At 44.9% G+C, this 26,894-nt stretch overlaps 1 protein-coding gene across 2 annotated transcripts in view; it reads right to left on the bottom strand.

Annotated features, from left to right (window-relative positions):
- Positions 1-5,839: 5,839 nt before the first annotated feature.
- The window catches only part of ncln (nicalin), a 51,073-nt gene continuing 30,018 nt past the window's right edge, over positions 5,840-26,894 (bottom strand). The window contains exons 8-15 of one of the 2 annotated variants that reach the window (XM_080212840.1): positions 25,683-25,822; positions 23,163-23,338; positions 22,112-22,199; positions 18,112-18,150; positions 15,043-15,206; positions 13,975-14,028; positions 10,174-10,252; positions 5,840-8,165 (exon numbers count right to left, since the gene is read on the bottom strand). In XM_080212840.1, coding sequence (XP_080068966.1) covers positions 8,106-8,165; positions 10,174-10,252; positions 13,975-14,028; positions 15,043-15,206; positions 18,112-18,150; positions 22,112-22,199; positions 23,163-23,338; positions 25,683-25,822 — 800 coding nt within the window. In that variant the 3' untranslated portion in view covers positions 5,840-8,105. The remainder of the gene's footprint in view (positions 8,166-10,173; positions 10,253-13,974; positions 14,029-15,042; positions 15,207-18,111; positions 18,151-22,111; positions 22,200-23,162; positions 23,339-25,682; positions 25,823-26,894) is intronic. The other variant, XM_080212839.1, reaches the window with a different exon arrangement.

Genomic DNA, 26,894 nt, shown 5'->3' with positions numbered 1-26,894 from the left:
CAGCTGAGGATTTGGAAGGCTGTTTTGCTGGTTTGGCTGACTGAAGCTGATGTTGAGTTATCCCTGTTGTGGAATATTGTGAACAGTTCTGGTTCTTTCATCGAAGGAAAGATGTATCAGTATTGGAGGCAGTCCGGAAAAGGTTCACTAGGTCGATTCTGGGAATGGAGGGATTTTCTTATGGGGAGAGGTTGAGAATGTTTGCCTCTGTGATCACTGGAGTTTAGAAGAGTCAGAGGTGACCTCATTGAGACATATCAGATTCTCAGGGTAGATGCTGAGCGAGTTTCTCCTTTTGGGAGAGTCTAGACCAGAGGGCATAACCTCAGAGTAAGGGGTCGCCCATTTCAGACAGAGACGAGGAGGAGTTTCTTCTCTCAGAGGGTAGTGAATCTGTGGAATTCTTTACCACAGAACTCTGTAGAGACTGGGTCGTTAATATGTTCAAGGCTGAGATTTTTAATCAGGAAGGAAATCAGGGGTTATAGGGATAAGACAGGAAAGTGAAATTGAGGATTATCACATCAGATTAGCCGTGATTTCACTGAATGGTGGAGCAGACTTGATGGGCTGAGTGGCCTGCCTCTGCTCCAAAGTCTTATGGTCCAGCAGAGAAAACCATAGAAACTCAGACGGAGGTGGAACGATGCCATATGCTACACAGCAGAACGAGAGATAATCCAATCACACATACAGTCCAATCTTGAACTGAGGAACTTGGTAACCCAGAAGTGTCCAAAGACCTAGAAGGATTAGGGGGTTTTCTCAAGTTACAGTGGGACAGTGGTTAGCACTGCTGCCCCATAGTGCCAGGGATCCGAGTTCAATTCCAGCCTCGGGTCACCGTCTGTGTGGAGTTTGCACATTCTCCCCATGTCTGCATGGGTTTCCTCCAGGTGCTCTGGTTTCCCTCCACACCCCAAAGATGTACAGGTTAGGTTGATTGGCTATGCTTAATGGAGCAGGGGGATTAGCAGGGTAAATGTGTGGGGTTACGGGAATAGGGCCTGGGTAAGATTGTTGTCAGTACAGAAACAATGGGCCAAATGGCCTCCTTCTGTACATTAGGGATTCTATGAACTCTCAACCTTTTTCAGTGCAAGGCTCCGATCTTTTAAGGTCAGGCCATTGTAAAGTATGTACAAACTGAATGAAGGCTTTTTCACAAATTTGCTGCTTTCCTGTGTTTGCATTTGGAATTTGAACCTGTTGTTTTAGATGTGGGCTGTTTGTAGACAGATCGGGTTACATAAGAGACACATTCACGTGGGAATGGAACCTCCTCACCTATCACGAATCTCCACTTGTCACAAGTTGGTGGGCAGTTCCCTGCGACTCGCTGGACTTTTAATGATCAGTTTATGTAGGTTTTTCAATAAGCAAACACATCATTGGTTATCTGACACCAGAATTAGCCAGCCTTCTCCCCCTGGCTGAGATAAAGCGAGGTCCTGGTGCGATGACTTGAGTCGATTCATTCCCTGCCTCCCACATAATGCAACAGAGAGTAAATTAAATGCATGATAGCCAGTGTGAAGTACTTAACTAATCTGGCTCTTTATTAAAAAATACAGTTTGTCTGGTCTCCTGCCACATGAATTTGCAAACATTTCTACGACAACAGAATGGGGGATATTCTCCCAAAAGAATTCAAAGTGTTGAATTTGTGTAAAAGCTGGAGTAAATCACGCTGATCTTTTTCAGTGGGAATTTCAAAGTGAATCTGCTACATTTGGCATGTCAGCTACGACTCTCACCAACTTCTAAAGATGCACCATAGAAAGCATTCTTTCTGATTGTATCACAGCTTGGTCTGGGCTCCTGCTCTGCCCAAAGCTGCAAGGAACTACAAAAGGTCATGAATGTAGCCCAATCCATCATGCAAACCCATCCATTGGCTCTGTCTACACTTCTCGCTGCCTTGAAAAAGCAGCCAGCATAATTAAGGACCCCACGCACCCCGGGCATTCTCTCTTCCACCTTCGTCCGTTCGGAAAAAGATACGAAAGTCTGAGGTCACGTACCAACCAACTCATGAACAGCTTCTTCCCTGTGCTGCGATCAGACTTTTGAATGGACCTACCTTGCATTAAGTTGATCTTTCTCTATACCCTAGCTATGACTGTAACACTACATCCTGCACACTCTCATTTCCTTCTCTATGAACAGCATGCATTGTTTGTATAGCATGCAAGAAACAATACTGTGTTAATATGTGTGACAATAATAAATCAAATCAAATCAAAAATCAAATTCAGTGCTCTGCAGACTGCACGACTGTGATACACTCCAGAAATCAGTGGGTAGGGCCTATTCCCGCTGGAGATGCCGGCAGCATAGCACTGAGTGGGCCATTGAGCATGCACCAATCTGTCAGCACTAATATCAGTGCATGTGCAGTGGCCTCTGTCTGCCGGCCTCCCAATGCTGGCCAGCCTCACAACCCCCGCATCGCTGGATGTGCGACCTGCCCCCATGGCCCAATTGCTAGCCTCCCTAGACGTGTCCTGGCCTAGCCCTGAACTACGCCTCCTGGCCTGCCTCAATCTCTCCCCTCCCCTGTCTCCCTGATGGCTCCTCCCCACCCATCCCAATGGCCAGCCCCAATCACTGGGCTCCCTCACTCTGTTGCTCAGCCCAAAGTGCAGAATGGCAGTCCCCCCACCCCCTCAAGGCTTGATGCCTGGTGGGCAGTGACAAGATGCTCCCCAGGCATTGGCTCTTTGCCCCTAGGGCACTGCCAGGGTGTTAACACCCAGGGGACAACCAAGTTGCCCGACCCTCTTGGGGGTGGGGGGGGGGCCTCGATTACTGCCCCCCACTCCACGACACCCAGCAGGAAGGGGCTGCAAAACAGCCTCCATGCGTCTCCCAACCCACTGCACAAAAAAAGCAGCACAGCAGGATGGGAAAATTGCCCCATATCTTTCAGAAAGCCTCTGCACAAATTGGATGACACAGTGGTTAGCACTGCTGCCTCAGAGCGCCAGGGACCTGTGTTTGATTCCCAGCTTGGGTCACTGTGTAGAGTTTGCATGTTCTCCCTGTATCTGTGTGGGTTTCCTCCGGGTGCTCCGGTTTCCCCCCCGCAATCCAAAGATGTGCAGGTTAGGTGGATTGGCTATGCTAAATTGACCCTTAGTATTAGGGGATTAGCAAGGTATGTATTTGAAGTTATGGGGAGTGGGCCTGGGTGGGATCGGTACAAGCTCAATGGGCTGAACAGCCTCCTTCTGTACTGTAGAGATGCTAGGTTAAAGTCTACATCTGGAAATTAGGATGAGCAACAACAGGGGCCAGCAGGATCCCTAGGTGGTAATAGTTTTATGAAATAAGTTGCAGGGGGCAGTTGAAGCAAACAGTACATGTTTCAGACAATTAAGCAGCGTGGAGCGTGTAATAATCAAGAACTAATGTGGGATCAAGCTGATGGAGCTGATGTGTTTTATCTGAACATCTCCCATCACAGGTTAATAAAGTTGCCCCTACATTAACTTCCCTTCCCTTCAAACTAACTCTTTGCACATTGCTTTTTATCATAATATTGCAAGGTTACGGAAACAGTGGCCCTAATTTTTCTGACAAGGCCATCCTGAAATCGGGGCAGGCAAGTCTCGTAGAATGGCATTCCCTGTTGGCCTTGAGCCCAATCTTGCCCTGCCTGTAAAATCAGGGTTGGCATTTGATTTGCTGTGATCAGGAATTCACTACCCGGAAAGTGGTGGAGGCAGCTTCAATCGTGGCTTTCAAAAGGGAATTGGGGGTAAGCACCTAAAGGGAATAATAATGCAGCACAAGGAGGGGGTAGAAGGTAAGGGAGTGGGATGAGATGGAGATTGAGACTAGATGCAGAGAGCTGGCATGGAACAAGACAGGCTGAATGGCCTTCTGTGGTGTATATTTCTATGATGCTATAGCAGCTCCCAGCCCACACCACATCTGCCACTGACAAAGAACTTGAGCAACAAGATCGTGGGAATTGCATCACCTCAAAGTCACAGACCATTTTCATTTGTCTATGCACAACCAGCCCTTCACCATCACTGGGATAGAATCTTGGAATGTCCTGTTCCAATACCATCATTAACCCAAGGAAAATAGTTGGTCATCTTCAGGGCAACTCCAGGAAGACAGTGAAAGAAAAAGAGCCTCATCACTGCTGACTACATCATCAAAATATATAATAAAGTGATCTTCCATTGGCTTAATTCCTCCAATTACAGCAGTTCTTGTGATTTTGTTTCCAATAAAGAGTCTTGTAAGCTTCACGAGATCAGAATCATTATGGTGCTCACGTAGAGCATACAGGAAGGAAAGAGAATCAACATGAATTAAAACAAAAATCAGGGGGGTTGGAGTCAAAGGCAAGATTGAGAATTGAGATGAGGCCATTCGGCTCAACAAGTTTGCACCACTCTCTGAAAGAGCATCTTACCCAGGCTCTCACTGGGCACCAAGGGGTAATTTAGCATGGGGTAAAACAGGTATTGGGGTGATGTGATGGAGCAAATGAAAAAAACTGCAGTGATGTCTGGTTTTCCTATTCTTGAAATACTTGTTGTTAAGGAAAAATCAGATCTTTTACATGTATTGTGATTTTGACCAACAAAGTTTGGGATCTTCCAGGAAGGTTAAACCATCGTTATGTAGCACCAAGCCATATGGACCAGACTAGCTGCAGTTCCTTACTAGTGTTGAGGTGGTTCATCTGCACAGCAGTGAGTGGATTCGCACAAAGCTTGTTGTTCACAAGGAGATGGGAGGCTCCTGATAGTTAGCTGGATGGAAGCTCTGGATTTGAAGCATGGTTGTTTGAGGGCGGAATCGAACCTCGGCAGTGAAGTCTTCTGGTCTAAAGGCCTGTCGATACTCACCATTTAGGTTGATAAATGAACAGCACCAACTAGTGAAACTGTATCCCAATACAAGTCATATAGTCCTACAGTGCAGAGAGGCCATTTTGCCCATTAAGTTCGCACAGACCACAATCCCACCCAGGCCCTATCTCCATGCATTTACTCTGCTAGTCCCTCTGACGCTACAGGGACAATTTAGTATGGCCAATCCACCTAACCCACACATCTTTGGACCATGGGAGGAAATCCACACAAGCACAGGGAGAACGTGCAGACTCCATACAGATAGTGACCCAAGTCAGGAATTGAACCCGGGTCCCTGGCACTGTAAGGCAGCAGTGCTGACCACTGCGCCACCATGCTGCCCCTTACCAGAGTCAATAAGAGAAACTGATGGTGCAGTTCTGGAGGTTTACAATAACTTTCATATTTACAGTATCTTTAATGTAGTCAAATGTCACCAAGGTGTTTTGCAAGATAGTTATGAAAGAAAACTTTGACTCCAAGTCACATTACTGAAAACTCAGGATAGGTGACTAAAAGCTTGGTAAGAGGTAGCTTTTAAAGGGTGTCAAAAGAGAGAGACAGGGAGGCAGAGGGGTTCAGGGAGGGAATTCCAGAACTTAAGATATTCACAGCTGAAGACACAACCACCACTGATGCTGTGATTAAAATCAAGGATAGAATGACAGAATCCCATCTGTACAGAAGGAGGCCATTTGGCCCATTGAGTCTGCACCAACCACAATCCCACCCAGGCCCTATTCCCACAACCTCACACATTTACCCTGCTATTCCTCCTGACACGAGAGTCAATTTAGCATAGCCAATCAACCTAACTCGCGCATCTTTGGCCTGTGGGAGCACCCAGAGGAAACTCATGCAGACATGGGGAGAACGCGCAAACTCCACACAGACAGTGACCCGAGGCCGGAATTGAACCTGGAACCCTGGTACAGTGAGGCAGCTGTGCTGACCACTTTGCCGCCCTAAATGTCTAGGGGAATGTGAAGGAGGCCAAAGGTGGAGAAGTACAGCAATCTTAAGTGGGTTAAAGGACTGGAGGAGTTAACATTGATAGGAGGGGCTAGGCCAGGGAGGGAGTTTAAAAGGATGAAAATCTAATATACCAGAGCAATATTCAAAAGTACAAATTCCATCCAGCTGCTAGGTTTTCTCCCCATTTTATTTCTCTTCCTTCCTCCTGTACAGAACAGTCATGATGAATGGGTGCTCGATACAGTTCCACTTGTTATCCCATAATCCATTTTGTTACACATCAGGAAAAAAAGAGACCCATCAATGTCAATGATTTTCAACAAATAACTAATACAGACATAAATAAAGTTCAGGACAAGAGGCAGCAATTAAAATGCAAAAGAAATGTCCCATCAACTTTCAAAAGAAAATACTCGAGGTTCTGCATTCACCGCAGTACATGACTCGGAATGAAATTGTACATCGCGATGCTGGATAGGAGCTGCCGTGTTTTTAGGGTTGAAAGGCAGGAAGATATGTTTGAGGTTTTGTGTTTTTGGTTCAAAGTTAGTTTTGGTTGTCTTCACTTATTCGGGGGACTGTTAGGAAGGTACTCATCAACATCGCAGTTACTTAATTTAACTCATTCTCAGGATGGTTTGACGAATAGAGACATAGACCAGAGGGGTCCCAGCTTCAATACCTGGGCAACGTGGAGCTGGGTATAACATTAACTTTTGTTTCTCTCTTCACAGACACTGCCTGACCTGCTGAGTGTGTTTCCGTTCTTTATAAATTTCGATTTCTAACATCTTTAATTTTTTTGCTTGTGTTTTCTGGTAACAGTTGCTTTTGGTGTCTGTGGATTTTGAGTTGGGGGCGGGGGGTGGGGGGCAGTGGGTGCTGGGAGATGTTATGGAAACTGGCTAGGGGGTTTCTGCTCTCAAAACCGACATCAGATAAAATTGGGAATGGATTCAGCCATTCGATTGAGTTATGAGCTGACACTCAATTAAACCTGTGCAAGTTTTTTTCAGTAAGAGGTCTGACAACACCAGGTTTAAATCCAACCTGGTGTTGTCAGACTTCTTACTGTGTTTAGCCCTGTCTAACACCGGCATCTCCACATCAAGTTTTTTTTCTGCATGGATCATCTACAAATACTGAAAGAATTAAAACAAAAACACTGCAATTTGTAGATATTGGGATATTTAAAAGAGGTTAATATTTAGATTAACTAATTTTCAGCCTTCAATTGGAAGTCCAAATAAATAATAAAGGTTATTTTAAAACTCAAGGACAAAAACTCATGATTTCTAGGCATGCAAGGGGCCTGGATGTTGGGAAGAGGTATGCTTCCCATTTTGACTAGCCAACGAGATACCTAGTTAGGTATCCCATGACTAGACACAAAACAAAGCTTCCTTATTGTGTCAGCATGCATGCCTCAGTCCCAATCTCAGAACAGTATCCAACACCACTGCCCCATGCTATCCCCAGTAATATAGGAAGGCCCAAACTGCAGACCAAGTGCCACATACAGCCTTTCAGAACTGGAAATCCAGCACTTCCACACAACCCAGCAACTTGGTTCTTCTTTGCTGATTTAATCGCCCTTCAATTTTCTGGCTCCAAACATTTGTCAAGGCTTTTCCTCATCCTGAGATCTGTTCGTGTCAGCAACTTGAGATGTGGTGAAGTTAAAGAGTGTGTGAATTTGAACATTACATGTATTTCCAAGCACATGACCCATGAAGGCAAAAGGCTTTGATAAACACATCTTCAGACAGTTCCCATTCAATTGTCTATGTGGCTACTTTGAAGGTAATTAACAATTAGTGCTGGATTACTGACTGTCCTATGCTCACGCTAACTTAATTTACCAGGATTCGAACAGCTAGCAGATAGAGTTAAGCAAGTTACAACCAACAAACATATATCCATGCATTCAAACCTGGACTGACTTCATTGTGGAGGGGATTCTTAATAATGTGAACAGTATAATGGAGGACAGGTGACCAAGTTTTGGGTAGTGCTTAAAATGGACTGTATTTGGGCTAAAGTGTAATAGTTTTTTATGCTGTGGAAGTGAAATAGCAATAGTGCCGTTAGTTATGGAACATCTTCCAACCCCTCGGAAGTTGCTGATTCTGCATAATCAGAGATATTTGGCTCAGTGCTGTAGTCGGATCCCACCACGCCAATATAAGGCGGTTGTTTCGGAAGAATCCTTCTACCATGTGAAAGTACCAAGAGCAGAGGACTCTGGCGTTAGTGCTGCTTCGGCTTCAGAGTAATTCGCCGTACCGTGTTGTAAATAAAACCAAAATTCTGCAAGGAAAGAAGAGCAGTGCCACTTAAAAGAAAATATAAATATATATATAAATTGAGAGTTCTTCCCCCTTCTCCTTCCTAACCTGAAGTTGCTGGCCCCCTTTGGGATACAGTTTGACAACCCAGGGCAGCACAGTGGTACAGTGGTTATACAATCCTACAGTGCAGAAGGTGGCCATTTGGCCCATAGAGTCTGCGCCGACCAAAATCCCATCCAGGCCCAATCCCCATAACCCTATGCATTTTCCCTTGCTTGTCCCCCTGACACTAAAGAACAATTTAGCATGGCCTATCCACCTAACCCGCACATCTTTGGTTAGCACTGCTGCCTCAAAGCACCAGGGACCCAGGTTCAATGCCGGCTTCGGATGACTGTCTGTGTGGACTCTGCACATTTTCCCCGTGTCAGCATGGGTTTCCTCCAGGTGCTCTGATTTCCTCCCTCAGACCAAAGATGTGTAGGTTAGGTGGATTGGCTATTCTAAACTGCCCCTTAATGTCAGAGGGATTAGCAGGGTAAAAATATGGGGTTGCCGAGATAAGGCCAGGGTGGGATTGTCGCCGGTGCAGGCTCGATGGACTGAATGGCTTTCTTCCGAATTGCAGGGATTCTATGAACTCGTGGACAGCATCATAACCAAATATCAAATCTTACTCTATGCTGACATCCACTACAACAATAACTCATACCTACAGAGCGCCATTATCATAATGAAATGTCCCAAGGTGCATGGGGAAACAAAGTATGATACGGAACCACATTAGGTCAAATGACTGAAGGCTTGGTCAAAGAGGTATGTTTTAAGGAGGGTGTTAAAGGAGGAAAATAGGTCCAAAGTACGGGGCCCGGGTAATTGAAAGCACCCATCATAAAAGGGTCACTTAAGAGGCCAGAAGTAAAGGAGTACAGATATCTCAGAGGGTTGTGGGGCTGGAGGAGGTTAGAGAGCTAGGGAGGGGCAGGGCCTTGGAGGGGTTTGAAAACCAAGGGTGAGAATTTTAAAATCAAGATGTTGCTTGGCTAGAAGTCAACAGAGGCCAGCGAGCAAAGGGATGATTGGGGAATGGGACTTGCTGAAAGTGAAGACACGGCAAGAGAGTTTGGAATGGCCTCAAGTTTATATACAGTAGAATGTGGGTGTCGAGTCTGCAGTAATTAAGGCATGTATGAGGTATTCAGCAATAGGTGAACTGAGACTGGGGTGAAATCAAGCCCAGAGGTTGGAACAGGCAGTCTTGTGATGGCACGAATGCAGTCAAAAGCTTTTCTCAGGAACGAAAATTGACACTCAGGTTGCAAGCAGACTGACTTAATCTCAGGGTGCATTCAAATCCATGAAATGGTGGGATTTTGGGAATTCATTCCTACATTTATGTCAAGAATACTACAAAAATCATTGCCTGCTCTTTCCTAGATGGAAGCACCAATGCATTAGAATCTTGGAATCCCCACAAGAGAGAGGCCATTTGGCCCATCCAGCCTGCACCGATAACAATCCCTATCCCTGTAACTCCACACATTTCCCTTGCTAATCCCCGACACTAAGCATGGCCGATCATCCAAATCCCAACATACTAACCCACACATCTTTCGACTGTAGGAAGAAACCAGAGCACCTGGAGGAAACCCACGCAGACACAGAAGAACAAGCAGACTCCACTCAGACAGTCACCCGACGCCAGTGTCTCTAGCTCTGTGAGGCAGCAGAGCTAACCACTGTGCCACCCATTTAAGGGGACACTGTTTAAACACATAAGGGAAAAGGAATAGGGCTCACCCTGATATGCTGTTGTCAGACTGTTGTCAAAGAGATGATGAAGTCGGTAGCAAAGGACAGAGTTGGCAGCAGAGCCCAAAAGCAATGGCTTCAATACTGAGTTGGCATGCAGATAGCAAAGTGGGAAAGTTTCAATGACTCTCACTGACAGATACCCCACACTCTGTTTGGCTAACCCACTTGTGTAAAGCTGAACAATTTGGTCCCCATACAGGTCATACACTCACCTGGGCAACAAAATAGGTAACTCCTAGATATGCTGCTATACACAATGCCAACAGTAGATCAAAGATGGCAGGTTTCACTCTGCAAAGAAAACATATTGAAGAAGTGTCACTTCAATGGCTAATGGAAAGAGGGGCTGGATTCACTAGTTAAACACAAGTTTCTCAACTGGGCTAGTATTAGATTTAGAAGTGGCCATAACACTTTCAAAATCCAAAAGAGACAGCAAAGTGAACCATTTTTGTATTGAGTGTAGTAATACAGATTATCTCATATAACAAACCCATATATATTCATAGATATGTCTCATCTAACAAACATCTTAAACGTTTGCATTAACGTACCACCTTTAATGTAACATCCAAATCTCAACATACTTCATGGGGTGGGAGTTGCAAGTAAGGAAGTTAATCAGGCAATGAGCAAAAACTTAGAAGGGGAAAAGGTGATTGAAACTAGGTCAGATTTTGAAAGTTTGCTTGGACATTTTGCAGTTTATTAATAACTACTGCCTGCAATCGAACCTGGACCAAGTCCTGCTCAGCTGATACCTCTGTACTCAACAACCTATATTGGCTCCAATGGTAGTGCCTCAATTTTTAAATTCTCATCCACGTGCTCAAATTCCTCGATGACCAGGCCCTACTCTACCGCTCTAAGCTCCTACAACCATACAACTCTTGGAGATTTCCACATGTCTCCAAATCGATCTTTTGTTCATCAAGATTGTTCTTTGCTGCACCATTGGCTGCTGCACCTTCACCCCAGGCTCTGGAATTCCTTCACTAAACCTCTCCGCTTCTCTATCCCTCTCCTCCTTTAAGAGGAGACCCCTTGAGACCAAGCTTTCCTGATATCGCCTCGTGTGGTTCCATGTCGAACTCAGTCTGGCAATGCCACTATGAAATGCCTCAGGACTTTTGACTAGGTTAATGGCTCTACGTAAATGCTGGTTGCTCTATGGGTCGAGAAGAAAGTTAGGAGTGTCTTAAGGAAAGAATTTTGCTATGGACGCAAATACTCTTCAGCCAATGGTGACAGCAGAGGGGAAGAATATATAATAATCCTAAGTTATTTAGTTTATTTATTTATTAGTGTCACAAGTAGGCCTACATTAACACTGCAATAAAGTTACTGTGGAAATCCCCTGGTTTGGGTACACTGAGGGAGAATTTAGCATGGCCAATGCACCTAACCAGCACGTCTTTCGGACTGTGGGAGGAAACCGGAACACCTGGAGAAACCCACGCAAACATGGGGAGACCATGCAGACTCTGCACAGACAGTGACCCAAGCCAGGAACCAAACCCGGGTCCCTGGTGCTGAGAGGCAGCAGTGCTAACCACTGTGACACAGCGCCACCACAAAAGACACCCACTGGCGTGCTGTTGGGTAAACTTTGTAAATCCCCCCAGGGAATGGAACCCTGGTACCCTGCATGACAGGTGGGAATACTAACAAGGAGTTAACATGCTTTGCTTATAGTGACAAGTTATAGCGATAGTGACAAGAGTAGGCGAAGAGAGACCTATGTGTAAAAAGTGAGAGAAATTGGAGATTTTCGCTGTTCATTCAGTTTTCTCTTGTTGAAAGTGTTGCCATATATATAGAATCATAGAATCCCTACAGTGCAGGAGGAGGCCATTGGGCCTATCAAGTCTGCACTGACCACAACCACACCCAGGCCCTATCCCTGTTAGCCTACAGATTTACTCTGCTAATCCCCTGAAACTAGGATCAATAAAACATAGTCAATTAATCTAACCTGCACATCTCTGGACTGTGGAAGGTAACCGGAACACCTGGAGAAAACCCATGCAGGGAGAACATACAAACTCCATTCAGACAGTGGCCTGAGGTCGGAATTGAACCTGGGTCCCTGACGCTATTAAGCAGTAGTGCTAACTACTGTGCTGCCCCGATTATGAAGCATTACTCACGCCCCTCAAAAAGAACCTCATTTCAGCTCAACAAATATGTTAACAGAATTTAATATTTTTAAATCTGCAGCCTGGTTCTACTTCACCATGACCATAAGATGAATGAGAAAACCATTCAACTTATGCTAGTTCATCCATCATATCACCCAATCATTTCTTCAAATTATGCGAGGGATTTTGTTTCAATTACCCTGGTCTGAAAACTCAATCTATGCTAATAAAGTAAAGTTTATTTATTAGTGTCACAAATAGGCTTACATTAACGCTGCAATGAAGTTACTGAGAAAATCCCCTAGTCGCCACAATCCAGCACCTGTTCGGGTACACTGAGACGACATGGCAGCACAGTGGTTAGTGCGGCTGCTTCATAGCGCCAGGGACCTGGGTTTGATTCCCAGCTTAAGGTCACTGTCTATGCGGAATCTGCACGTTCTCCCTGTGTCTGCGTGGGTTTCCTCCGGGTGCTCCGGTTTCCTCCCACAGTCTGAAAGACGTGCTGGTTAGCGTGCATTGACTTGAACTGTGGCGACTAGGGGAATTTCACAGTAACTTCACTGCAGTGTTAATGTAAGCCTTACTTGTGACTAATAAATAAACTTTACTTTTTTAAAGGCAATTTAGCATGGCCAATCCAACTAACCAGCACGTCTTTTGGAATGTGGGAGGAAACCGGAGCACCCGGAGGAAACCCACACAGCCACGGGGAAGAACGTGCAAACTCCACACAGTGACCCAAGCCGGGAATCGAACCCAGGTCCCTGACGCTTTAAGGCAGCAGTGCTAACCACTGTGTCATTGTACTATACAAAAAAAAACACCAAACTATATAAGACAGAAGGATTATGGAGAGGTTATTTCTAATTATTTACATTGGAGGGAAGGTTAGATTTGAAGAACAGGAAAAAGATTTACAGCGACTGTGATCAATCAGCCAGTATTAAATATTAAATATGAAACACAACAGCCAGTATGCAGATACTGTTCCTTAATAAATCACAATAAAATTAAAACAGATGTCATTCTTGTATTAACTTCTAGTAAACAACCAATTTAGTCTACTGTGAATAAATCATAATGCTCCTTAAATCAATCATAAATGCCTCTAATGGGATAGTTGATGATGGTACACTGATTGGTTCAGAATTTATTATTGCTCAATCTATAATCTTGTTTCCTTCTGCTCATCTCTAACAGACACTGGTATGCTGGGAAATGTTTCTATATGCACTGGCAGTCCTCCAGTGCCTTATCTTCTGAATATATAGATTCTTCTGCTGACACTCCTAAGTGTTCAATCTTCAATATTCAAGTCCAAATAGCAAGCTCGGCAAGGCTATTCGATGATTTCACAACCGAGTCGGATCTATTACTTACTTCACACAGACTGTTCATCATTTCAAAGTTTATTTATTAGTGTCACAAGTAGGCTTACATTAACACTGCAATGAAGTTACGGTGAAAATCCCCTAGTTGCCACACTCTGGCGCCTGTTCGGTTACACAGAGAGAATTTAGCATGGTCAATGCACCTAACCTGCACGTCTTTTGGACTATGGGAGGAAACTGGAGTACCTGGAGGAAACCCATGCAGACATGAGGAGAATGTGCAAACTCTACACAGACAGTGATCCAAGCTTGGAATCAAACGCTGATCCCTGGTGCTGTGAGGCAGCAGTGCTAACCACTGTGCCACCCAGCAAATTGAGCAAATTTCACCAACCCCCAACAAATGCTTGTGAAAGCCAAATCAAACTTTCTCTACCAGCCAACTCAGCCCACAGCCATTCTGCTACAAAGACTCTGTACTACAACAGCACCCACCAAACTTTAGGGCTGAGAAACCCATGTGGTCCGTATTTCATACCTGTATGCATTCATGGTTTGTTTCAGCTGATCGTAGAAGAGAAATTCCGGATCTCTGCAATCAACAGGGGAAAAAAAAATACTTGTTCACCCATTTCATCAAAACTTCAAGAAAATGTGTTTTTCTTGTGACAGTTAAAATTCCAGCTGCACAACTCACACGTCTGAGACCTTTAGTTACTGACCCGTTATATATGTTTTAACTAATATCGTGTGAAATCTTGTTATAACAAAGCAAGTCAACTTTGGGATGATAAAGGCCAGCCAACTGAACTCCAGCTACAGCACCCCTATTGGCTAGGAAGCACCAGTAAAAGCAAATATCACTTTTTAGGCGGCAACTTACTGAAGCTTTCAAATGTGCCAAAGTGTTGGCACTGGGAGGACATTGTGTTCATCCTCGAAAGATGGCGAGGAATTTTTAACGTCTACTTGAATAAGCAGATAGGACCTTAACGCCTCATCTGAAGGATGGCCACACAGCAGCGCACCAGCTTGCCAAACTACGTTATGTGCCCAGGACCTGGAGTGAGATCTGAAACTGTCATCTGGAGAGAATACCATTGACATTTCAGTAATGGGTGCAAGGTGAATCATCGAGAATGATGAGTCACTCTCGGGCAAATCCAGAGCAAACAGATTACATCACCGACCCACATCAATAGAACGAGGGAGCTTTAGTTCTTGTGAATTTGAACTCATCTTTCCAACCAACACCAGATTGTAGAGTTAAGTTTGTCATTGCCATATCACTCCCAGTTCAGTATAATTTGCTCTGATGGAGGCCAGAGAATGAATCACTCTGCATTTCCTATCTCCTGTGGATATCCTGAAAACTCCATGCCATTTTGTGGCCACACTCAGATTAACAACTGACAAAATCAATGCCAATTTATCCAGCATTTAATCAGTGCATTAATTTATACAAAGGTCTCAATACTCACAACCACAAAAAACTTAAAGGCGTAGCCAATAAGTGAGGAGATTCCCATCATGAATGGTCCATATTTCTGGTGTGGCTTACACAGTATCAGTTCAGTATTCTTCCTTTATTAAAAGCACAAAGTACCTTTTATCAGCTTTCACATGATGGCGTTTGACGTCTTTTAAGTATCGACTCATGTAATACTCCATGGTGGAGATCAGGATGCTGTCCTTATCGATGAGCTGTGCTGCCCTAGGCTGGGCTGTTAACCAGTCGAGTACTGATGATAGCTGGTCCTCCTGTAGTTGCTGTATTGGGGGAGGTGGGGGATGAACAGACAGACAAATAAATGGTGAGCAGGTGGCACTGAAAAGGACAGTCCATATGTTCCAAAACATCTTGCTCTTTAGTCTTAAACTGTTGAGCATCTGCTGCAAATTCACTGGATAAAAGCAAATTACTGCAGTTGCTGAAATCTGGAACCAAAAGAAAAAATGCTGGAAAATCTCAGCAGGTCTGGCATCACCTGTAAGGAGAGAAAAGAGCTGATGTTGGGTCCAGATGACCCTTTATCAAAGCTGACAAAGCTTTGACAACGGTCAAAGCTTCAGTCCTTTCTCCTTCCTACATTTATGCTACTCAAAGAGCAAAGAAAAGAGCAAAGAAAATTACAGCTCAGGAGCAGGCCCTTCGGCCCTCCAAGCTTGAACTGACCATGTTAACCAACTGAACTAAAACCCCCAATCCTTCCGACGACCATATCCCTCTATTTCCATCCCATTCATGGATTTGCCCTTAAAATTCACTATCGTATCTGCTCCCAGTACCTCCTCCGGCAGCAAGTTCCAGGCATCCACCACCCTCTGTATAAAAAACTTGCCTTGTACATCTCCATTAAACCTTGCCCCTCGCTCCTTAAACCTGTGTGCCCTAGTAATTGACTCTTCCACCCTGGGAAAAAGCTTCTGACTATCCACTCTGCCATGCTCCTCAATCTTGTAGACTTCTATCAGGTCGCCCTTCAACCTCCGTTGTTCCAACGAGAACAAACCAAGTTTCTCCAACCTCTCCTTACAGCTAATGCCCTCCATACCAGGCAACATCCTGGTAAATCTTTTCTGTACCCTCTTCAAAGCCTCCACATCCTTCTGGTAGTGTGGAGACCAGAATTGAACACTATATTGCAAGTGCAGCCTAACTAAGGTCCTATAAAGCTGCAACATGGGTGGTGAATCTCTGGAATTCTCTGCTCGTTGAAGTGGTGGAGGCTACCTCATTGAATATATTTAAGTCATGGGTAGATAGATTTCTGATAGACAAAGGAATTAAGGGTTATGGGGAGAAAGCGGGAAAGTGGAACTGATCAGCCATGATCTTATTGAATGGCGGGGCAGGCTCGAAGGGCTAGATGGTCTACTCCTGCTCCTCTTTATGTTCTTATGTAACATGACTTGCTAATTTTTAAACTCAATGCCCTCACCAATGAAGGCAAGCATGCCGTATGCCTTCTTGACTACCTTGTGTACCTGCATTGCCACTTTCGGTGACCTGTGTACCTGTATGCCCAGATCCCTCTGCCTATTAATACTCTTAAGGATTCTGCCATTTATTGTACAATTCACCTATTCATCTCAAACCACTCCTAATGATAGTGAGTTCCACACTCCAACCACTCTGGGTAAAATAAAACACAAATTACATTTATACCTTTCTTTTCCATCCTGGAAAGGACGATGTGCTTAGTGCCTGGAACTCTCTGCTGGGGGAGGTAATAGAAGTAGATACGATAGTGACTTATAAGGGGCGTCTTGACAAACACATGAAAAGGATGGAAATGGAGGGATATGGTCCCCAGAAGGGTGGTGGGGTGGGGGTTTAGTTCAGTCGGGAATCATGGTCGGTGCAGGCTTGGTGGGCTGAAGAGCCTGTTCCTGTGCTGTAATTTTCTTTATTCTTAGTTCTTGTGGAACCTTATGAACAATCAACAGTACTTTGGCCAGCGTGGCTGTTCTTCATAGGAAATCAGATAGATAATTTTGTAATCAGGCAATGGGTGACTACAGCCACTTTGACCCTGTCCTCATCTCAATGCCTTACAAATATACATTTCAGCACAGGACAGCGAAGCAGAAGCAGAAGCAGAAATTCCAAGTCATTTCCTTTTTTTTCTCTTCTCCTAGGTCAGTGGTACTGAGATCAGTTAAAGCCTATTAAATGCAGCCTCGGCTTAGATCAACTAAAACCACAAACTAGAGATTGGTTTTTGGACCATCTGGTGCATGAGGCTCAGTAAGCAACAAGACACAGCAAATTTGCCGATTAGACAGACAATCCGATTGAAAATCAAGGCAATCCAAGGGTGCATTGCTACTGGCACTTTTCTATTCCATTGTTTTGCCCAACACCTGGGGAGGGGCCATTTCACATGATCAAGGGGCCAAGCAGGGTCTGAAAAGTCCCCAAGAGATCTGAGAGAGAGCAGCATGGTGGCACAGTGGTTAGCCCTGCTGCCTCACAGCGCCAGGGACTCAGGTTCGATTCCCGACTTGGATCACTGTCTGTGTGGAGTTTGCACCTTCTCCCTATGTCTGAGTGGGTTTCCTCCCACAGTCCAGATGTGTGGGTTAGGCCATGCTAAAATTGCCCCTTAGTGTCATGGGGATTAGCAGAGTAAATACATGGGGTCACAGGGTTAGGGCCTGGGTGGGATTGCGGTGGGTGCAGACTAGGTGTTCCGGATGGCCTCCTTCTGCACTATGGGGATTCTATGATCTGTGAGTCTTCAGTACGGCAGTACATCAAAACAAATCCTGAATGTGTGGATCTTTGCATGCACATGTGGAGCTCGCCCCAGCTAATATGTCTGTGATTGATGCCAGGTAATAAATATTATCTTGTCATGAATGGCAAATTGATTCTGTTGCTCCAGTGTAATTATAATCCAGCCAGAATTAATTACATGATACTTTGGAGGTCAGGCCTCGAATGCATGGAAAACCAGAAACCAATCCCATTGTTTAAAAACATCTCACCACTAACCTCACCCTCTTGTTGAGTGTCAAGACAGAAAACATTATCTTAGAGCAGCAGGTTACACAACTCACTGCAGCTACTGTGCACCTCAACTTGGGCAGGAAACAGTAGCTGGAACGTCTCTTGCTTTAAAACAAAAGGAAAGTGAAGTTTAGAGAAATTAAGAGGCATTCCGCTTACCATTTGCTCTGTGAAGATTTGAAGGTCCTCAGGGGCACCCTAAAGAAAAGAAAAGCAAACTTATAAAGAAAGAATCCCGTAAAAGGCTGAACGAACAGATGGCAGGAGTTGGGAAGGACGGGGGAGATCTGGATGTGACACGTTGTATAACACCAAGCACAAAGACATGGGTCAAAGGCCAATTGTGGCCCATCTCTATCTGACTGGCAGCTTTCGGCAGATTAGTTGCTTGGTTTACAACCTCCTTGGCTTCGAAGTGCTGTTTGGACTGAAAATACAGTGGTGTTCCCTTTCTTACATTTGTACTTCAGTGATCGACAAACAAGAGAAAAACATAGAAAGTAGGAGCAGGAGGAGGCCATGTGGCCTTTCGAGCTAGCTCCGCCATTCGGTCCTTTGAGCCAGCTCCGCCAATCATTATGTTCACGGCTGATATCCAACTCAATACTCTGATCCATTCTGCTCCCCCCCTCCCCCATATCCTTTGATCCCCTTTGCCTCAAGTGCCTTAGTAACAGGCACAGGCTGTTCTAGCATTGGAGGTATGAATCAGCAACACCCTGTAACAGTATGATCAAAACTGGAATCATAGAGAGATCAGAGTCCCACCGTGCCATGGGTGTGGGGTATCCGAATCCTCCCTCCAATAACCTGTAAGTACTACAGTTTAACATGGGGTCGCATCTTGCTCTACTAGTGAATACCGTGGCAGTTAGCCTTTTACAACCAATATTAACATTCTGAAATTAAAACAGAAAAGTTTTGAAAGCTCATCGGGTCCATCAGACTCTAAAAGAAGAAGACGGACTTGTTTTCAAAGTAGAAGCTCATATGTTTACCTCACATTTTCAACACGATGTTTCTCTATTTATCCAATATATATTAATCTACATATAAAAAAGGGCAGCATGGTTACACAGTGGTTAGCACTGCTGCCTCACAGCACCAGGGGTCCGGGTTCAATTCCATCCCCGGATGACTGTCTGTGCGGAGTCTGCATGTTCTCCCCGTATTTGTGTGGGTTTCCTCCGGGTGCTCCTGTTTCCTCCCACAGTCCAAAAGATGTACTGATTAGGTGCATTGTTCATGCTAAATTCTCCCTCAGTGTACCTGAACAGATGCCAGAGTGTGGTGACTGGGGGATTTTCACAGTATCTTCATTGTAGTGTTAATGTAAGGCTACTTGTGATGCTAATAAACTTAAAACTTAACATTCCCTAATTCAAATTTAAGCAGTGTACTAATTCAATTTTGAATCCTTTTCTTTTTTTAAAAGTCGCTATCCGCCTATTTTGGAGACATCAGCACCTCTCTGTCAGAGAGCTGGTGCAGACTCGATGGGCTGAATGGCCTCCTTCTGCACTGCAGGGGTTCTACAATATGATTATTTCCAGTTCTACACATGCTAATCTATAGCCAGCCACTAGGTGGAGACAATAGCTGCAACAACAGCTAGACAGCTTTACCTTGCACTCCATCTACTGCTGGAGGGGTGAACACTGTGCAGGAGGTGAGGGAATAGCACAGCAGGAAGCTGGGGGAGAATTAAAGGCTTATAAGAGGGTTTGGGTGAAAAAAAAGAGAAAGGTTGCAAGAGAAAAGGGTTCTGGGAACTCCTATCATGCAGGGAAATGTGCATGTGCAGTTGCATGACCAAAATAGGGCAGTCTAATGCAGGTGAAAACCCAAAGCCTTGTAAATTAACAGTTCAGAGAAGGTTTACTAAGCTAGGAATGGGTGAGTTGTCTTATGAAGAAATGTTAGAGAGGTTACGTTTTGTATACACTAGCGAACGGCAAATTGTGCGGAGGGTGTGGAGAGTCTACAGAAGGATCTAGGTAGGCTGGGCGAATGGGCCAGGAAATGGCAAATGGAATTTAATGTTGGCAAGTGTGAGGTGGTCCACTTTGGTAGGAAGAATGGTAGGAAGGACTATTACTTACGGGGCGAAAAACTGCAGCAGGCGACGGTGCAGAGGGACCTCGGGGTCCTTGTGCATGAGTCGCAAAAACCCAGCTTGCAGGTGCAGCAGGTAGTCAGGAAGGCGAATGGGATGCTGGCCTTCATAGTGAAGGGGATTGAATATAAAAGTAGGGAGGTCTTGCTGCAGCTGTATAGGGCATTGGTGAGGCCGCAGCTGGAGTACTGTGTGCAGTTTTGGGCGCCGCACCTGCGCAAAGATATTTTGGCCTTGGAGGGAGTGCAGAGGAGGTTTACTAGGCTGATACCGGAGTTGAGGGGGTTGAGCTATGAGGAGAGGCTGAATAAACTGGGCTTGTACTCGTTAGAGTTTAGAAGAATGAGGGGAGATCTCATTGAGACGTATAAGATGATGAATGGGATGGATACGATAGAGGTGGAAAGACTCTTCTCGCTCAAAAAAGACAGTAGGACTAAGGGGCACAGCCTCAAGATAAAAGGGGGGCGGTTTAGAACGGAGTTGAGGAGGAACTTCTTCACTCAAAGGGTGGTGAATCTCTGGAATTCTCTGCCCGTTGAAGTGGTGGAGGCTGCCTCGCTAAATATTTTTAAGACGCGGGTTGATGGGTTTTTGATAGGAGAGGGGATTAAGGGTTATGGGGAGAGGGCGGGAACGTGGAACTGAGCAGCGACAGATCAGCCATGATCTTATTGAATGGCGGGGCAGGCTCGAAGGGCTGGATGGCCTACTCCTGCTCCTATTTCTTATGTTCTTATTTCTTATTAGAGGTGACTTGATTGAAACCTTTAAGATCCTGTGGGGTATTGACAGGGTAGATGTGAAGAGGATGCTTCCTCAGCTTTGAAGTTTAATTTATTTATAGGCGTCACAAGTAAGCTTACATTACCACTGCAATAAAGTTACTGTGAAAATCCCCACACACTGGCATTCGGGTACACCGAGGGAGAATTTAGCGTGGCCAATGCACCTAACCAGCACGCCTTTCAGACTGTGGGAGGAAGCCAGAGCACCTGAAGGAAACCCACGCAGACATGGGGAGAAGGTGCAGACTCTGCACAGACAGTGACTCAAGCCAGGAGTCGAACCAGGGTCCTTGGCGCTGTGAGGTAGCCGTGCTGCCCAATCTAGAATTAAGGGTCACTGTTTAAAAGTAAGACGTCGCTCGTTTAAGTCAGAGGTGAGGTGAAATCTTTTCTCTTCGAGGGTTGACAGTCTTTGGAACTCTCTCTCTCAAAAGGCAGTGGAAGCAGAGTCTTTGAATGCTTTTAAGGCAGAGCCGGATAGACTCCTGATTAACAAGGGGGAATGGTGAAAATGTATTGGGGGGGTGGGCAGCAGTGTGGGGTTGAGTTTACAAGCGGATCACCCACGACCTTATTGAGAGGCAGGACACGCTCGAGGGGCTGAGTGGCCTCATCCTGCTTCTAATTCGAATGCTTGTATGCACCTCATTACACAGTACAGGGGAACATCAAACCACTGACTCTGCCATCCCAAAGCTCATCTTTCAACTGAAAATAGCTATTTATTCAATTGACATAAACACATTTCCCAACCAAGCGTTTTTTTTTTGACTCACTGCATCATCACAGGGAGATAAGTTCCTTCACTGAGGAGGAGGTGATGGCCTAGTGGTATTAGCATTAGACTATTAACCCAGAAACTCAGCTAACGTTCTGGGGGCCCGGGTTCGAATCCCGCCACGGCAGATGGTGGAATCTGAATTCAATAAAAAAAATCCGGAATTAAGAATCTGCTGATGACCATGAAACCACTGTTGATTGTCGGAAAAAGCCACAGCAATGTGGCTGACTTTCGACTGCCCACTAGGTGGCATGGTGGGACAGTGGTTAGCACTGCTGCCTCACAGTGCCAATTCTGCACTGTAGGGATTCCAGGATTCTATGAAATGGCCGAACAAGCCATTCAGTTCAAGGGCAAGTAAGAATGGGCAATAAATGCTGGCCAGCCAGTGATCCCCATGTCCCACGAACGAATAATAAAAAAAAGAAAGAAAACAGAAATAATGACAAAGAAACTTGAAAAAAAAATTCTTACCTTCTCTGTTAGGTTGTAAATCACCCTGGCTAGTGCCTCAGCAATTACTTTGGTATTACGACTTAACTTCTGAATATTAATCTGGGACCTAAAGTTGGAAGGCAAACAAACAATTAAAATCTTTGCTCAACAACTGTTCCAAAATGCAAGATTAGCCTGCAGTGAATACCATTGTTTTTTTAGGAACAAACCTGATCTTTTTTGATAAATTAAACCTGTATCCTCATCATATCCCTCATTACTGAATCAGAGGGTAGTTAGGGATGGGCAATAAATGCTGGCCCAGCCAGTGACACCCTCATCCCATAAAAATGAATAATCCTTTCTTTTTCATGCAACTCACTGGTCATGTTCAGGTTCAACAGTCATAAGAACAACTGAAGAACTAGGAGCAGGAGTAGGCCATCTGGCCCATCGAGCCTGCTCCACCATTCAATAAGATCATGGCTGATCTTTTCGTAGACTCAGCTCCACTTACTTGCCTGCTCACCACAACCCTTAATTCCTTTACTGTTCAAAAATTTATCTTTCTTTTCCTTAAAAACAAAAAATGAGGTAGACTCAATTGCTTCACTGGACAAGGAATTCCACAGATTCACAAGCCTTTGTGTGAAGAAACCTTTGCGTTCGAGAAATTATTTTTCCACAATTCTTTTTTGACGGTAAACTTTATTTTAAAACTTTATTTATTAGTGTCACAAATAGGATTACATTAACACTGCAATGAAGTTGCTGTGAAAGTCCCCTAGTCGCCACACTCTGGTGCCTGTTTGGGTACACTGATGGAGAATTTGGCATGGCCAATGCCCCCCTATCCAGCATGTCCACTGGATTGTGGGAGGAAACCCACGCAGACTCAGGGAGAACGGCGCAGACTCCGCACAGACAGTGACCCAAGCTGGGAATCGAACCAGGGTCCCTGGTGCTGTGAGGGAGCAGTGCTAACCACTGTGCTGCTCTTCGCTTCCCTTCTTGCTCCATGCTCCAGAATTTGAACCCTTCATTTCTAGAGCAAAACACACCGCAGCAGAGGAACAAGGAGGCTGCTCACCTCATGTCCATAACACTGGTCCGAAGACTGTTTTTATGGCTTTCTAGACGGGATACCGTGAATGCCGGTAATCGGCGAATTCCAAATCGTTCGTGTTCCCAGGCTAACATGTCCTCTGCCAAGTTGATTTTCTTATGGATCATGGAGAACTTAACTTCTGGAAACCTGGAGGTCACCTGCATTTTCAAATTCAAAATAGTTTTGTATTTCAATAAACAGACAGGGTTTTTATTTTGGACACACAACCTAGTGCAACCCCCCCCCTCCCCCAAACCATCCCACCATCTCATGTTGGGATTAGCCCCAAAACTCCCAAGCTCCTCATGTATGAGTCTAGACCTTGGACAGTAAGTCAGGAAAGGTTGATTTTCTGTTCTTGCCTATGCATCTACAGAGCACGGTAGCACAGTGGTTAGCACTGCTGCTTCACAGCACCAGGGACCTGGGTTTGATTCCCAGCTTGGGTCACAGTCTGTGTGGAGTCTGCAATTCTCCTCATGTTTGCATGGATTTCCTCCGGGTGCTCCTGTTTCCTCCCACAGTCCAAAGATGTGCAGGTTAGGTTAATTGGCCATGCTAAAATTGCCCCTTAGAGTCCTGAGATGCGTAGGTTAGAGGGATTAGTGGGTAAAGGTGTAGGGATATGGGGGTAGGGCCTGGGTGGGATTGTGGTCAGTGCAGACTTGATGGGCCAGGTGGCCTCTTTCTGCACTGTAGGGTTTCTATGATTTCCCACTGGAAATAATGGATAGTCAATGGCAGGGACTCTGGTCGATGAATTTTACAGCATTGAGGATAATCATAGCCTGTCGATGAGACTGACTAAACGAACATGGACCACACAGCAGAGTTAGATCTCCTCTACTCATTTTCAGGAATTGGAGCACTGACTGATTTTCTCCTTTTATTCCGGGCATCAAGGCAAACAATACTGAACCCTGGATAAGAACAATCAATTAAGAACATACCAAGGATCAAATCTTGGACCTCCCCTCTCAAGGTGGGGGTGGAAAATGAGAGGGGAAATTGTAAACCATAAGATGTAGGTGCAGAAGTAGGCCATTCAGCCCACTGAGTCTACTCTGCCATTCAATGAGATCATGACTGATCTGATATAATCCTCAACTCTCCCACCGTATCCCCATTACTCTTGATTCCCTGACTGATTAGAAGATGCTTAATGACCCAGTCTCTACAGACCACTGCCATAAAGAATTCCATATTCACTACGCTCTGAGAGAAGAAATTCCTCCTCATTTATCTTAAATGGGTGACTCCATACTCTGAGATTATGCCCTCTGGTCCTAGACTCTCCCACAAGGGAAACAACCTCTCAGCATCTACCCTGTCAACCCCCTTGAGGATCTGATACGTCTCAATAAGATCGCCTCTCATTCTTCTAAACTCCAATGGGTACAAGCCCAAACCTACTCAACCTCTCCTCATAAGAAAATCCCTCTGTACCCAGCTCCAACCTAATGAATCTTCTCTGGACTGGCTCCAATGCCGGTCCATCTTTCCTTACATGTGGGGACCGAACTGTTCACAGTATTCTAGGCTTGGTCTAATTAGTACAGATTTAGCATGTCTTCTCTATTTTTATACTCCATTCCCTCTGAAATAAAGGCCAACGTACCTTTTGGCCCCTGCTTTCTGCAGTCCTTCTCCATTTAAATTACATTCAGCTCCTTTATTCTCTCTGCCAAAGTGCATAACTTCATATTTTTCAACATTATATTCCATCTGCCAAGTTTTTGCCCACTCACTTAATCTGACCCTATCACTCTGTAGATTCTGTGTGTCATCTTCATCATTTGCCTTCCCATCTTTCTTTGTGTCATCACCAAACTTGACAATATTACATTCACTTCCCTCGACCAAATCATTAATAAATATTGTAAACAATTGTGGCCCCAGTCCTGGTCCCTGTGGCACCCCGCTAATTAAAATGCCCCTCGCATCCCAACTCTGTCTTCTATTAGTTGGCCATTCCTTCATGCCTGTGGTAGATTGTATTTACTAATTGAACTGCAAATTTTAATTTTATGCAAATGCAGTGGCCATTTTCCAAGTGAGTTTCTGATCTCGTTCTGGCCGTCTGGGGTGTGCTGGACATGAGGGGGAGGCTTGTCTCGCTGTCTCATGAGCAAATCCCTCTAAAGCACACCACATATAGCTGGTTCCAAACATCAATGATGGAGGGTTGGAAGGTCGATGGCCACCTACATAGTTCACCAAAAAAATGGGAACTAAGTCACTGTAATGTAGGTCAATGTGACAGCCATACCTACACACCTGCAATATCCCATAAACAGGACAATTTATTGCATGACGTGCCTTGGAAGTTATTAATGATGTGATAAAACATTATATGTAAAGGTAATGGGGCAAAGAGAACTGGACAAGATGGAAAAATAGGGTGTGAGCCCAGGGTCTTGTCCTGATATACATTACAATTGCACCTCTGGCAGATCCTCAAGTTCTGCTGGAAACTTAAGCTGGGTGTGGCAACACACTTACCGTTTCCAGCTCCTTCAGGAAGGTGTGCTGTGGAGTGGCTTCTTTCGGTGGCTTTGAAACATGAAGATAAAGGCTATCACCACTGCCCAAGGTATCGAGGCACAAAACAAAAGCAACATTATCCTGGAGAAGGCTGGAATCTGGAAAACATGGAACCCAGCCACAAGATTATAGCCTGGTACAGTCATTCTGATGAACTTTGACTCTCTTCACACAGTGGGACGAAATTAATGATTTTAACTGGAGTTTACAAGGAATTGTTACATCAAATTTTGTTGTCCAGAAACAGGTGACTCAGCTGAACATTCTAGGTGGTTCTAATTCACACAAGCTGCCTTCCATTTATCCCTCCACATCTATCTCCTTTCTATTTATCTAACCTCCACTAACAAAGAACAAATAAAATTACAGCACAGGAACAGGCCCTTCGGCCCTTCAAGCCTGCACCGACCATGCTGCCTGACTAAACTAAAACTCCTTTCCCTTCTGGGCACCATGTCCCTCTATTCCCATCCTGTTCATGTATTTGTCAAGATGCCCCTTAAAAGTCACTACCGTATCCACTTCCACTACCTCCCGTGGCAACAAGTTCCAGGTGCCCACCACCTTCTGTGTAAAAAAAATCTGCCCTGTTCATCTCCTTTAAACCTTGCCCCTTGTACCTGAAACCCGTGCCCCTGAATCTTAAACTTAATGCAACCATTTATTTGCCTCAATCACACCAGACAGTAAGCTCCACTTTCCCACACTCTCTAATCAAAAATGTTTTTTTCTTGAATTAAGTCTTGTCAGTTCATATTTCTCGACAGTGTTGGGAAAGCCTTCGAGAGATTAGGCTGATAAACAGCAAGTAACATTTGTAATACACAAGAACTGGCCAAAGCCCATCTCCAGTAACAGGGACTCTAACAAACTCTCTTGACATTACCATCAAAAAATTCCCCACTATCAATATTCTGGGATTACACTGGCCAGAAACCGGGCTGCAAGAGCAGGTTGGGAGCTGGGAATTCTGCAATGTGTAACTCACCTCCTGACTGCCTCAAGCCTGTCCACCATCTACAAAGCTGAAGTCAGGTGTGTAATGAAATATTCTCCACTTGGCTGGATTAAGTGCAGCTCCAACAACACTCAAGAACCTTGACATCATCCAGGGCAACCCACTTAACTGGCACAACAGCCGACACCACAAATATTCCCTCCATCATACAA

The sequence above is a fragment of the Carcharhinus amblyrhynchos genome, chromosome 26, assembly GCF_965287045.1.
Source record: "Carcharhinus amblyrhynchos chromosome 26, sCarAmb.v2.hapA, whole genome shotgun sequence".
NCBI lineage: Eukaryota > Metazoa > Chordata > Chondrichthyes > Carcharhiniformes > Carcharhinidae > Carcharhinus > Carcharhinus amblyrhynchos.
The sequence above is the reverse complement of the archived record's forward strand: the minus strand, read 5'-3'. Positions and strand labels throughout refer to the sequence as shown.